A 14,678-nucleotide genomic window follows, 5' to 3' on the forward strand; every position below is an offset into this window, starting at 1 on the left:
TTGATCTAATGAATAAGGGATCATTATTCCAGTTTCCTATTTATAAAACAGAGACAATAATGCTTTCTCAATTACCCCTGAAGTAAACAACAGCAGCAAAAAAGATTAGTGTGTATATGTGTGTAATGATACATATGTACATCTTTGTGTTTGCATGGTTTTCCAGGATAAAATCAGTAACAGCGACAACTTACTTGCGACTTCAGTATTGGCTGTGATAAGTATCTGCTTCTCCAAAAGCCTAGGCTTCTTTTCAGTGAAGTGAGATACTCTGCCAGCTGATAAAGTGTTAAATATCTACAGAACAAGTTGTAGAAATGTTGATCAAAAAATGCCTATAAGGTTTTTGAACAGAATAGTATCAGTTTCAAATAAGCTTCCCCCAAATTTTTTTTTTCTAAAACAATGGTTCCATTTAAAGAAAAACAAAATGGTTGGGTATTATTTATTCTATACAATTATATTTTTATATTTTTTTTTTAAAATCATGCTATATCATAATGTCATAACAGGCTGCTATTTCATCATGTAATTTACTGCTTTGTCATATAGTCCAACAGTGGTACAAAGCATCATTTTGGACAGACTAAATATTTAACATTTCTTAGTTTAAATGAACTGTAGGTTTGCATTTTCTGTATGTGATCTACATAAAAGACAACGTTAGCATAAGAACACATGTGAACAGTTCTGGCTTGCCACTGGGCAGGAAAACATCCTGCAAAATAGCTACAATTATTAATTTGTTTATTTACTAACTTATACCCATATCTCTGAAAGAGATCATAGTCGCTGGAAGTAGAACAGTGATATGCAGTTTCTTTTAATGAAATAAAAAGCCTTTTTTTTTACCAGTTTTGACGATGTGTGTTGATAATGCATTAGCAATGACATGATGCAGAGATGTACTCCCATTCACAAAATATTTGTAATGTAGTTACTTGAAACAAAATATGTGTGAGTTCCCTTAGAGTATTCTTTCTTCAATTTGTCTTTCAAAGGATAAGCTTTAGTCTCTCCTTTTTATTGTTCATTCTTGGAATTGTAACAACTGCCTCTTCAGAATAGCTCAGGCAAAACGTGTTGTGTCAGGAAGGACTGACAGGCAGGCATTTCCTCTAGAATCCCTGGGTACAGGCACTGGAGCTGTGGTTTGAACTTTCTGAAACCTTGTGCACAGGTAATGGCCACGGCTGTTCCTTATGGAGAGGAATCAAGGAAATGATATACTCCCTGAAAACCTGAAAGGGAACTGGTAAGTGGTTACTTGCTAGAAACGCTCCTAGACAGGGAGACAAAGTCAATGTCAGCTCTCTATAACACCAGCATACATCAAAGTGTCAGTAGCAAAATCAGATAAGTAAAAGATTTACATAAACACAGCTGAGAACAGAGTATCTTCAGCAAAAAGCTTGAATGAAAAAGTTGTGATAAATGATTAAAAAATATTCTTGCCTCCTGACTGAAAAACAAAGAATTGCAAATATCATTATTAAAAGTAACACTAATCCTATAGAAAGCCATAATCTTTTTTGATTTATACCTCATACAGCCTTTTTTATAGGTTTGTAAAGCACTGAATTGGCCACGGGATAATTTTGTATTAAATCTCTGTGATAATATGACTGTACAGAAAGGTGGCAACAGTTCAGAAACTCTTGTTAGCATGGCTGAATAAAATGGATTTGTTCAGAATTATGGACATTTTCTGGCGTTGACTTTAAAACATGATTTTTATTATTGTGTTTCCTGCTTAGGAAGAATTAGATCATACTTTACTTGAAAATCTAGAAAGCTAAGAATGATTAATCACAAGCACTGACGACTAAGCGGAAGGACCCCAGATGGCCTAGTGTTTGGGAAAGGATGTTCCCAGAGTAGCAGAGCAGCAACAACAAGCAGAGAGACAGGCGAACAGGCAAACTGGTGAAGTGGGAGGTGTGGGAGGCCTGCAGTGATTTTGAAGACTTCTTTCCAACGGCTTGAATTCGCATGGGAGCCCTGAGTGGCCAATAAGTTCATGCCTCAATCTGTCACTGGCAGGAGACTTCATGTCTTCTTAACCTGTCTCCCAGATTGAACAGACACTAGCCAGATGAGGCATCTGTCTCCTGACAGGGGAAAGACATGGGAAAAAAAGACTTTTAACATTGCGTGCAGTTTGAGTGGAAGTATAGAATTGTATCTATTTTAGCATAAAGCCCTCAAAATTATTTCCATCTTGTGTGGGAAAGCAGCTGGGATAGCAGGAAATGCAGAAGTATACAATACTTCCAAAATGGTTTGTTTATGTAATAATTGAATTGAGTGATTGATTGATTGAGATACTGAATCTCGTAAGAGGACGCATGAATATGGCCAGGGAGCCATAAGAACCAGTCACAGGAAAATATCCCTCACTGCATACCTGTGTTCGAGGTTGGCTTTCATATTTCTCCAATGCTCCAATTACTGACCCTTATACTGAGTTCCCTTTCCTGTTCTTGGCTTCCCTAATGTCAACTTCCTCCAGTGTTTAGTTATGTAGCAGCCAGTTTCCTTCAGTGGTGGGATACCATAACAAGGTTTGTGCTCTCTTGAGAGGCGCTCAGATCGAGCAAATTTTGAAATAAATTAAAAAGGGCCCACAGAGAGAGAGGCCTTCCCTACGGCATCCATTTTCTGGTCCAGTGCTGTAGTTCTTTCTGGAGAGCTTTCTTCACTTTAAGGTTTCTTCAGTTTGAAGGTTATTTTGTTAATGAGTCTTGAATTTATGGTTTTTTAGAATTCCCAGGAAAAAAACAAAATCTGAATATGATCTAAACATATGATTCAGTTCATGAAAAAGGCTCCCTACCATTCTGCTGGCAAGTAAGGAAAAAAAATTACGTTGCGAGCACTATTAAGTGGATCATTATAATGAAACAAAATGGGGACCAAAGTGTTTTAAAAAACTACCTTTTCCTCCATCCTTAATGATATGTGGAAGAGAATATACACAAATTCTACATAAATCTCATGTCCATAGACTGTGAAAATCCAAGAATCGGGCCATACTTTGGGACTCGGACAGATGTCGTTTTGTGAGAGTACCTCCCCTCACAGCATTTGAAGTGTGTTCATTCACACAAAGAAAGAAGTCTTGTGTGGCCCTTCATTTCAAGGGTCACTTTCACGTTTTTAGACTCTGATCCAGTTTTGAGAGGGAGATGGACCAGGCCCTGAATTTCCTTAGGCCAGCTTTGAACTGCTGCTGTTTCTGTGTGATCAGGTAACAACTTCGGAACTGGGTAGTGGATGAGCTTGGCAGTAACGCTGCTCGCCTCTCCTGTTTATGGCTGCTCACGTGTGGCTTGTTTATGGCTTGTTTATTTCCACGTGCCCCGGCCACTGTGGGTTAAACCCACTCATACAACGACTGCCCATCAGCTGGTCTGTGACAGCAAGGGTAATGCCTTCCTGTCTTCATGCACTGAAAAAGCCAAAGCTTCTCTCCTGTCCTGTGTCTTGGCACAGCGACAGCAGTCAGCTTTTGGCGCGACCGTCTTGAACAATGAGGGCCAACTTTGTCACCCTGCTATTCACAATCCCACTGACGTTTTCAATAGCGCACATAGTTGGGGCATTCTGCAACTGCCCCCCTGCAGTTCACTGTAAGTGTGGCTTTCTTGAGTACAGGATCTGCTCTAGCACTTTTAAAATCTGCTGTGGGCGTTGCTTAGTTTACAATAAAAGTTGTGCTTGAGGAAAGATTAGGTTTGGGGTTTTTTTAGAAATACATTGTTCCTGGTGACTTTATCGCATGTATTTATATATTTATTATTTTCTATAATTTTCTCAAGTTTGTGGCTTCTGTTTTTTATGATATTATGTAATTGAAAATTGAGTCTTGTTTTCAGGTGAGAAGATAAAACCTGATGTAGTACACAAAAATATGTATGAAGCTATCAACTATAGCAAGAAAGCTATAATACTGCAGTGAGTCAAAACACAGAGATTTAATGTTAAATTATCGGCCTGAAATCAAGGCCCAAATTCTGCTTGCCTGCTTTACCTGCCCAGAGGTGTCCAGTTCAGTAAACAGAATTTGGGCATCAAAGCTAAGCACTGATGTTCCCTGTACAGCCAGCAGAAAGCAATGGAGCAGGGCAGTCAGCTCTGGAAGAAGATTTAAAGTGCCTGAATGAGCTACTAACTTTGCTATGGTCAGTGTACAGAATGAGCAGCAGGAAATTAAGCACGCCACCTCTTCCTCCATACTACAAAAAATGGGGCTGCTGCATGCTAACTGCCTCTTGGGAGTGGTTCCTAGAGCATTTTGACTCCCAAACTCTGCCTGGGAATTGTTTGAGCGAGTGCTTGGATTTGGGACCCGACAAAGCACGTCTGTGGAGCTCTTTAGTGCTCCTGCACACCATCCAACCTGGAGAAGCACCATCTTTGCATGGAACTAAAAAGATGTATATGAAGAAAAAAGAATGAAATGCTATTTTAAGGCAACTTTAGGGACATGCTATTTCCTTTAACTCAGACCTTATTTCTATTGGCATCAAATACACTAGTTGTTTATCATAACTTATTATGATATTATTCTAGATAATATTTATCTTTGAAATATTTTGATTTCCTTTTAAAGTGAATTAATAAAACACTTTAAATGTGGGATTAAAGTTAGCATTAAACTGAGGACATAAAAGGATTGCTATTAAAATGTTTTCTCAGGTCTGCCTAAGGAGACTATTCTTCTCAGGGTTGTATTTGAAATAGAAAGTGGTGCAATGCATTACAGATATATTAAGAAATTGAGAGATTTTTTGATAGAGTATTGGGCTATTTCCTAAAAAAAAAAAAAAAAAAAAAAAGGAAAGAAAAGGAAAGAACCTTGTAAAACATTCAGTCACGCTCTCATACTTTATGGAATCACTGAAGACTAAATATTCTCCAAATAAAAACCTAACAATTGGTGTTCTGTCAACGGTTCTATAACGTATGTTTCCTGAAGAGCTGGGGTTTGGAAGAGGGAGGCTCTGAATGTCTAATTTTATTGAAATTAAACTTTAGTCAGGTATTTGAGAGGTCAATAACTATAAAAATTAGAAGTTCTTTTCCATCAAAAATCTTTTGGTGTGATGAGCTTTTATTTAACAGTACGCATGTGACCAAATGAATTATTATCCACACTTTCATGTTATTTACCTTTTCATTAATATATTGTCATGAATTTCAATCCCTGCAGTACATGCAGGTGTTTGACTGTCCTAACAAATATAGCAATTATGAAGCAAATATGAGTGGCAATCAGTCATTGAAAGCATCTCTCCATTGTCTTCATCTATATGATCCTTAAAAATTGCAGTGGGGAATCCTTATTTAATGTATAAATATAACATCTAATAGCTGTAAAATATTTTAAGTTCCTTTCAATTGCAGGTTACAAGATAATAATCTTGTGGGAACATGCCTCAGCATTTCCATGTATTCACTGTTGACAAAATGAAATGTCTCCGTTAATTCTTTTGGCAGTTGAAGAAAGTGATCAAAACCTTTTGTTACACAACTTTCTAGATTAAGTGATCACATCTGTTGAGTAGTTTTTGAAGGATGTAGTATAGATTTAGGTAATTAGCTAGAAGCTATTTTTTTCCATTAACTTGTAGGCAGAATACTGTCTCCAAAGTTTATTATCAGACTTCAGAGTTACAAATGATGTTATAAAGTTCAAGCCTCTTGATTATAGCATACTTTTAACATTTTCAAATACTCCCAGTGCAGCTTCCTTGCTGTCTAAAATAATCAAGCAGATAATGGATTTCACATTTCACAGTAACGGAAAACTGTCAGGAACATTTGGAGGCGTTAATGACTGTAGGCATAATATGCCCTTTCACTGTTTTCATCTGAAGGAGAAACATGCAGCTTTTGCCCTGAGCAGTTGCAGCTTTTGAATGAATGTTGCAAACAATACCAGTTAATTTGCTGACGTGCGGATGTGGTTTATATGAATGACTATACATAATGGATTTATTTTGTTGCTTCTGCAGAAGCTACCTTTGAATTTATTCACAACAAAAAAGGTTTCAGTTTTGCTTTTCAGATCTTATTATGCTCGAATTATTTTTATGATCTGCTGTGATGCAAGCTATCTTGTATCTGACAATCCATTGGAAACAAATGAGAAACAACTTCTGCATCTACTACAGAAAGCCTTGCCTCAGCTATTACAGTCTGTACTGATCTGTGCAAATTATTTTCTTACTCATTCAATGAATCTTTTCTTTTTATCTTGTCTTTTGGGTGGAACGCTACTACTAAAGTAATTGTCACAGTCATGATTCACAGTGGGCTACGATTCAACCAACAACGGATAAATTATCAGCATATCTGGCTCCATATCAGACCATGTTCATTGTGTTCACTCTCTATTGTTTGTGTATTGATCAAATAGTCTTTAGGCATTATACCTTCCACAGGCAGTTTTTATCTTTCCATGCCAAATAAATGCACGTGCAAGAAGTGTCTAGCTGCACCTTTTTAGGTAGACTCGGTTTGCTCTACATACATACTTCAGCTATGTCATTTACACTGTAATGCTCGAGACTGTAACAGTTCTTAGACTTCTTCGGCAATATGTAAATTATTGCTTTTTGAAGCCAGCCACAGAATTTTATTTCAATAAAATTGATCTTTCTTTTTCTTGGCCTTCAGTAAGGGTAGTTCAACTTCAGCATCAGACAAGGAGGAGTGAGTCCAGAAAAATACTTGTTTCACTTTTCTGTCTTGTTGTGACCAGGTTCTTCAGGCATCCTGAGATTCCAGTCAGCATCTGGTCCACTACTGAGGGACCTTTCCCCTCACTTTGAAACTCCCAGAGTCTTTGCCCTGAGATTAAAGAGAGTTTGGTTTTATAAAGTCCTTACTCTGTAATTTCCTCAGCAATCCAAAGACACCAGGAAAGAAATTCATACGTCAAAGCTGAAGCCCATGTACAGTCCTCAGTGCATCTGTTTTGTAACACAAACCAGTTCTAACAAAGAACAAGCATTTCCTGATTACACAGCTATTGTAAACTTCCCAGACATTCCAGTCGTCTTTACCCTTTCCTCAGCTGTGTGTAAAGTGCAAAAATACTGTGTTTCAACAAGAAACGTCTCAAGCATCCCTGACTTGCTTCATCGGTGCAATTCAAGGTGTTTGAACTTTTGGAGTTGCATTTTGTTAAAAAGCTTAGGTTCGTATAGGCTGAATTCTTCAGGGTTCTTTACTGTTTCTCTGTAAAATTCTATTCAGTTGTTCTGGAGGTTCCCTTCTTTGTGTAAGAAATAAAGAGTGTTACTAATAATAAACAGTGAGCAGTCAGCCTACAAGGGGATACACAGAGCTAACCAAGAGGAAAATGGATGCACTCCTGTTTAACTTAGCATTGCCTGAACCAAGGCTTCTCCATGGGCAGCTCTGTCCTCTTGGGATTCAGACCATTAGGTACTTTAAGAAGAGATCACAGGGCAGAAGATGGTCTTGTGCTCCACAGCATTGTCATCTGATTTCTTCTCAGAAAAGGTGGACCCTGGATTATAGACCCGCTTCAAATGTGTGCATGTACGTGTATGTGTACATGTGTGTGTTCATGGGTTAGTGTGGTGGGGGGTGGCAGCTCCTAGTTCATGGGAGAGGTTCTGCTTACCTCTCTGCTCCTGGGGATGGCAGATAGTCTCCATCTCTTTTGCAGAAATTTGAAGGGACATGAAGGGAACCGCAGCAAAGATTTTTTTTTTTTTCAGTTGTGTAAGAAGGAGCCTTATTGTGTGGCTACTAGGCTATTCTGTCTACTGGAAAATGAAAACCATTCTTTCACACCTCTGTGGGGTGAAGTATGCCTGCAATCCAACAGGAACCAATTTGTCCCGGAAGGGCAGTACATAATGTGAAGTTTCTTAAGTGCTAATAATGATTCCTTCTTTTTGTTCCTGTTGGAACCTGTTCCTGGGTCCAGAGGAGGGCCACAAAAATGATCAGAGGATGAGAGGAACACTTCTGCTATGAAGAAAGACTGAGAGAGGTGGGGTTGTTCAGCCTGGAGAAGAAAAGGCTCCAGGGAGACCTTACTGCAGCCTTCCAGTACTTAAAAGGGGGCTTGTAAGAAAAATGGGGACAGACTTTTTAGCAGGGCCTGTAGCAACAGGACAAGGGAGAATGGTTTTAAACTAAAAGAGGGTAGATTTTGACTAGACATAAGGAAGAAATGTTTCACAATGAGGGTGGTGAAACCCTGGCCCAGGTTCCCCAGAGAGGTGGTAGATGCCCCATCCCTGGCAACGCTGCAGGTCAGGTTGGACGGGGCTCTGAGCAACCTGGTCTAGTTGCAGATGTCCCTGCTCACTGCAGGGGACTTGGACTAGATGGCCTTTAAAGGTCCCTTCCAACCCAAACTATTCTATGATTCTATCATTCTATGATGAACATTACATGCTTATAAAACTATAAAGGGATCATTTCTGAACAGTGTGACTCAAAGAGACTGATGACAAGGTATTTTACATACTTTATTAGTAATGAAAGTATTCCTCAAAGACATGACTCCACTTACAATTTGTGTAGCTCCGTCAAGAAGGAAATAAAGCTCCTCTGTTTTCTCTTACTTGTTGAATAGATTGAATATCTACACACTAAGCAGGAAGTTAAAATTACATCACCAGAAGTGGTAACATCCTCTTAAGTACTGCTTGATGTTCTTGTGAAGTAGAAGAAATAGAAGGCTCAAGAATAGTCTTGAAAAGAACTTTAAGGAATAAAAGCATGTAGAATTTGTAAAAATGCTAGACAAATAATACCTTAGAAACTGTGACCTTGAATGATAAAATACAGTAGTGCTCCACTCAAAGCATCTGTTAGAATAATCCATAAAAAAGTGTACTCTGCTTCTTGCACGTGTCAGTTTTGCATTTCTGCATTGTTCAAGGCACAGTTTTTGTTTTCAGTTTTTATAAAGAAAATTATACAAAAATACTCTACTAGTAAGGCAAATATTAAAAATAGTATTAAATCCAGTATACTCAAATATCTGTTATCAGGTGTCTTCTGGGCATAGACCAGAAATTAATATAACATTGTCCACTCCAATTTCTCCAGTTTTGCCCTTCCCACGTTCTGATTCAAAAGTGACCTGTCATGAGAAACAAGATGTATTAACAGCGAAAATGTAGTTCATACAACCACTTAGCAACAATTAATGTTAATTAGTTATAATGCTATATCTAAAGAATGTTTTATCACACTACAGGACTTAATGACTTAAATCCTTGCAGTTTTTAGAGATTCCATGTATTATTTACATTATCGTATTTAGACTGATAATCCTCTTCCCAAATGTATTCCTCTAATAAGATTACTTATTTTCATTGTACAAAGAAAATGCAAATTGAGTGAAATCCTATTATAATAATGTAGTTTTATCACAGTGTGTGATGTTTAGTGCACTCCGTTTCTTGAAGGCATTACAACTGTTCATTTTTGATCTATTATATATACCCAAATCTATATATTTGGGTATATATACTTTATATATACTACATATATAGTATATATGCTATATATTTTTATATTTTTGTATTTTTATATTTATATATATACCTCTATATATGGTATGTTTATATATATAGCATAGTATGTATACTATATAGAGAGAGTAGGTTCATTTTTATGAATACAATGGTTGGGTTTTTATTTTACAGCCTGATTTTCATTTATGTAAGGACTTTTCTACATCATTCCAGCAGTGCAAGGGATCTTGAAATAGCATTTCATTTATACTCACAGTATTCAATTATACAGTAAAAGCCTTTACACAGCACTGGAAACATTCAGTCACATAAATGAGAACCAAGCCCTAGAATTTCAAGGAGAAACTTGCTGAAGCCCTGATTGAGGCAGTTTTCATACATACATCAGCACACAGTGTTCCCTGTGGGCTAGCACGTCCTGCTCCTAGGGTGGCTGCCCGCCCCTGATCATACACGATGCCTCCTTTTGCAGTAATTATCTGGTTTAGTGTGGTTTGAGAGCATCCTCTTCTGTGAAACAGGGATAACTTTCATTTTGCCAGGAATATATGTATGCTTCTGTTGCATGAGATATTAAGCAGAGATTTTCATTGTTTCTGTTAATTTATGATGTGATGCAGTTTTTACAAAATGACAGGATTACTGTCATCAGTGTTCTAACCAATTGGGGTAATTCAGTTCTGAAATTACAACTAGATAGTAACTTTTCTGCCTCCTAAAACCTGTGCTCCTGTTTCCCACTTCAAATAAGCTTTTCAATTGCCAGTTGCCTATAACAGAGTTGGTGGAACACTTGAGGATTAGGAAATTAAGCTGTTATGTTGATTATGGTAGTTGACTTATAAATTGTGTTATACTTACACTGTTGGTTGTTTCAGCCCCCTGAAATATATCTATTTTTCCAATTCTCCACCTTTCATCTTTTCCTTTGTTCTGCTCCCACACAGGAGTGTTTTTTTTGTTTGCCAGGAACACTCGAAGTTTCCCCACTCTCTCACCAGCAAGCCGATAACTGAAAATCAAGCAGTAGCTGCTCTTTGGTTTGAGGTCAGTGAGGAGAAGTTTTAGACGCCCCATATCCTTCTTGTGCCCCACAAAGGCTGGAACGGCCATGTAGTACCCATCGCCTTGTAACAAAAAACCAGGAAAACACATCTTTAATGGACTTGTGTTATTTATTAGCAAATTGAATACATATTTGCTAAGAAAAATATGTGGAAGCTGTGTTACTTGAATAATTTAAAATCAGACTGGAGAAAAGCAGCAGGGAGTGTACTTTGCAAGGAATAAGCTTGCACTGTTGGAAGTCAGATCAGTTTACAGAGGAGATGAGTTCATATTTCACTGGCAATTACAGTAATTCTTCCTTGCACTATCTTTCAAAGGCAAAATCATCTCAGTTTTTCAAATGCAGCAGCCTGAAACATGCTGCTGTGCCTCTGTGGTCAGACCATTTCCAGCATTTAAGCTACCTCAATACTTTCTCCACTGTCCTCTGCAGTGATGAAAGCAACTCATAAAGGAAGTGGTAGCTTATTCCCCAAATCCTGGAGGACAAATGAAATGACAGAGGCACACAAAGTGGTAAAGGGGTGAAACACCTGGGCCCATAAATAAAGTCATAATCAGTAGATGTAAGCTTGGGGAGATGGCCTATGGTCAGGGTAAAGTCTTCCTGGAAGTGACAGGACAGAGAAAAGACTTGGGGAAAAGGAAATATATAGAGCAGGAGAGGAAGGATTAGTGAAGAAAGACTGGAATGGAAAGACTGTGAGGGAAGAGGTAGAGAATGTGCATGTAGGAACTGGAGCAAGTGGCCTGCAGTATCTGCAGGATCCACCGGTCCCTACTGCAGCAGCTTCTGCAACATTTCCTGTGTCACAGGGGAAGAGACATCCTTTCTAACCAGTTTCTTCAGCCACACCTTTTTATACACACCAGCACAGTCACACCTTGTGCTCACGGAGGTCTTTCTCATGTTTTAGCAGGCCTGCCATTGGTACCAGGTCAGGTGTTGGTTGTTTTTGAATAGCCCCCTGCCCTTGGCTCATTCCGAGGAGTTTGTTCTGCTGAGTCTGAGATTTCTGAGCAGTTAATCACAGTGCTGTCTAAGCCACGCGAGTGACTACATTACCACATCCATCTACATGGCAGAGGTGTGGTTAAATGCCCTACCAGTCTTGGAGAGGCACAACACATAACTGATAAGGTTTCCATTGCCTTGTACCTCGCAATTCTGAACAGTTAAATTTCTAATCCTTTTTCTTATCTTTTGATTTGTTTGTGTTGAAATTTAGAAACATAGAATCATTAAGGTTGGAAAAGACCTCTAAGATCATCAAGTCTAACTGTCAGCCCAACACCACCATGCCCATTAAACCATTCCTGAAGTGCCACATTTACACGTTTTTTGAACACCTCCAGTGATGGTGAGCCCACCACCTCCCTGGGCAGCCTGTTCCAATGCCTGATCACTCTTTCAGTAAAGAAATTTTCCCTAATATCCAGTCTAAACCTCCCCTGGCACAACTTGAGGACATTTATTACTGATTACCAGTTGCCACTGGATATTTCAAATAAACAATTTCCACTCTCAGCATTCTCTGACTCCTTTTTTCTTTTATAAAGAAAACCCGCTGATAGGAAAGCTAATTCTTGATTCTGTTTTCTGCTCCATCCCCCTTTTTTGGAGGGGGTGAGCCATCAAATCAAAGCATAGCTAGAGGACAGGTATTTAAATACCTCTATCTCGATCAGCAGGATTCCAGTCAAAGTCATCATCAGTGTCTTGTTTCCAGTCACAGACCCCTTGACTGAAGCTGCAATCAACTGAAAAAAAAATTGTCAATGGAGACGCAGAGGTAAGAGGAGCACTATATCATAAGTACATATTTGCTCTTTATTCAACCAGTTATGAATGCATAGGTCATTCTAAAATTATCTACAATCTGAGTTTAGATAGCGTTGACCTAGATTAAATTGCAAAAAAGTAAAACATTAGAATTTATGTAGTAATTCATTCTTTAACTCATAGGAAAACCCATTGTGTCTTTTTACTGCCACTCTCCCATCTGCACATGGGTTTATGTGCTGTGACTTCTGAATACTGAGTGCCTGCTGATCACCAGGTATAGTTGGAGGTGTTAGTTTTGAACTCTGGCATCACAAATGGTTTGGGAACTGTCAACTTTAGAGTTTTCCTCTCTCCGTTTGTTCCAATGCTGTAGCTGTAATCAGCTGAGATGCTCAAGCTCTTGTTCTGTTCATTGGAAGAGAAGCTGGCCTCCCATGAGAGGAATCCTTTACGTCAGCACTTGATACTCATACTAAATGGAGCTGGGAATAGCCCAAATCTGTTGACCTATACAGCACACTGAAAAAGGGCGTCACCCAGCACACACCACTGCCTTTGTGACTGTGCAGATGAAAAGCATTACATACACAAGGAAAGAAACACTGTGCAATGTAAGCATGACAGATAATACATCAGCCATCTGAATTTCCTCAGAAAGAAGCATTCTTGTTGTTCTTTTCATGTATTTTACCATGAGACAGAGAAGTGCAGTACGTGGCATTTAGAGAGCTTTACTGTATAAATCCATTTTTTCTGAGACTACTGCCTTCTGAATTGGAACCCCCCCTGTATCTTACCCTTAATGTCAGCCAGCATATCTGTCTATTTTGTTTTGTTTTGTTTTCTTTAAGATTTGGAAGCATTTGTGGATTATTTTTGGGTGAAGCCCACCTTGTCCTAAAAATGATCTCAGCTACAGGCAATCCCTGCCCACCTGGCTGGTAACTCCCCAGGAGGATGCTGCTACCCTGTAAATGCATCAGCTCAATACGGTCTCTCAGTCCCCCCTTTTGGATTCTGCTTTTTTCCATGGCTTTCATAAGCAGGTCCTTACAGTCAGCTTCATGCCTCTGCCCATCACAGGGAAACTGTTTCCCACCAGGAGAAAGTGGGAGAGTGTCCTCTGATCTGCTTTTATACTCTGTTTTGACCAGAGCTACACTGCAGTCTGTTATAGCTCCCAGCAGGCAGTGAAGTTTTCTGTTAGAAAATGCATGAAGCAGTTTCCTAAGGCATGGCAGAAGCTTAAGCTGTGTACATACATTGGCAGGTCTTGCACCTTGCATGCTCCCCTGACTGATTTTACAACAATTTTATAATGTGAGAAAGAACAGGTAGTAGGATCATCTTACTCTGATATCCACAGAACTTACTGATGAATGGAGAACTATCATAAATTCATAGCCAGGCTATTTCAGAGTCAGGGTAAATATTTACTCAGTCTTGTTCAGGGGAAACTCCTATTGATTTCTGAGAGAGAACCAGAAGAAAAAACAAGCGAATATGGCTGAAAGACGTTGGCATATTGTTGTGTGCTATGAAACACACTTCTAACATGTTTTAATTTTACAGACAATAAAAATTATTTTTTCATTACTATGAAATAGATAAAGTGAAATTAAATTGCAAGTCAAGTTTCAGTGTGTGGGAACTTTCTATACCTGGCTTATAAACAGAACCAGCTTCTCACGTTGGAACTGGCAGAATGGTTTTGTCAGGTATGGACTGTAACATGCTCACCAAACCTTTATTTTATGTTAAAGGCTTTTAAACTGGTTCTGCCTTGGCTAATATAGGTTGTCATGAAAACAGACAATACACAGTAAAATAAATACTATAAAATAAAAATCAACTACCTTCTTGCTCTGGTCTCAACACTGGAACTTTTCTCTGTGCCAGGAGTGGGCCAAAGGCAGCTGCTTCCTTCACCTTGGGAACTAGGAAAACAACTTGTCACGTGCTGAGTCATCACAGGAACAGAAAATGGAACTTTATTCCTTTATACCAGTTGCCATGATTTATTTAAATAACTCAATGAATGTGTTTTCCACTCCACCACTAAACTCACGTTCCTAACCCCAGTTAGGTATTAGCTCTGAATTTTAAAAACTTTGTTTAAATTGCTGTTTTCTGCAACGCTGTGCCTTCTAAGCTGTGGGCAATGGAGCTGCAAGATTCACAAGGTCATAAATAGTTGAACATGACTTTTCTTTGGGGTGGTGATCTGCTTTCTTGCTACAAAACTTCCACTAATGATTGAAGTACCTGAACTGTACCGGACAGCAAAG

General features: G+C 38.7%; 1 protein-coding gene across 1 annotated transcript; it reads right to left on the minus strand.

The window, feature by feature from the left end:
* Positions 1-8,946: 8,946 nt before the first annotated feature.
* On the minus strand, positions 8,947-14,273 carry LOC104618207 (epidermal growth factor-like protein 6). The gene is made up of 4 exons (XM_010283747.1): positions 14,247-14,273; positions 12,279-12,365; positions 10,398-10,663; positions 8,947-9,139 (listed from the first exon to the last, which is right to left on the minus strand). The coding sequence occupies exons 3-4, from the start codon at positions 10,647-10,649 to the stop codon at positions 9,044-9,046; spliced, it is 348 nt and encodes a 115-aa protein (XP_010282049.1). The 5' UTR covers positions 10,650-10,663; positions 12,279-12,365; positions 14,247-14,273; the 3' UTR covers positions 8,947-9,043.
* Positions 14,274-14,678: the final 405 nt, after the last annotated feature.

The sequence above is a fragment of the Phaethon lepturus genome, unplaced genomic scaffold (assembly GCF_000687285.1).
Source record: "Phaethon lepturus isolate BGI_N335 unplaced genomic scaffold, ASM68728v1 scaffold19443, whole genome shotgun sequence".
Classification (NCBI taxonomy): Eukaryota; Metazoa; Chordata; class Aves; order Phaethontiformes; family Phaethontidae; genus Phaethon; species Phaethon lepturus.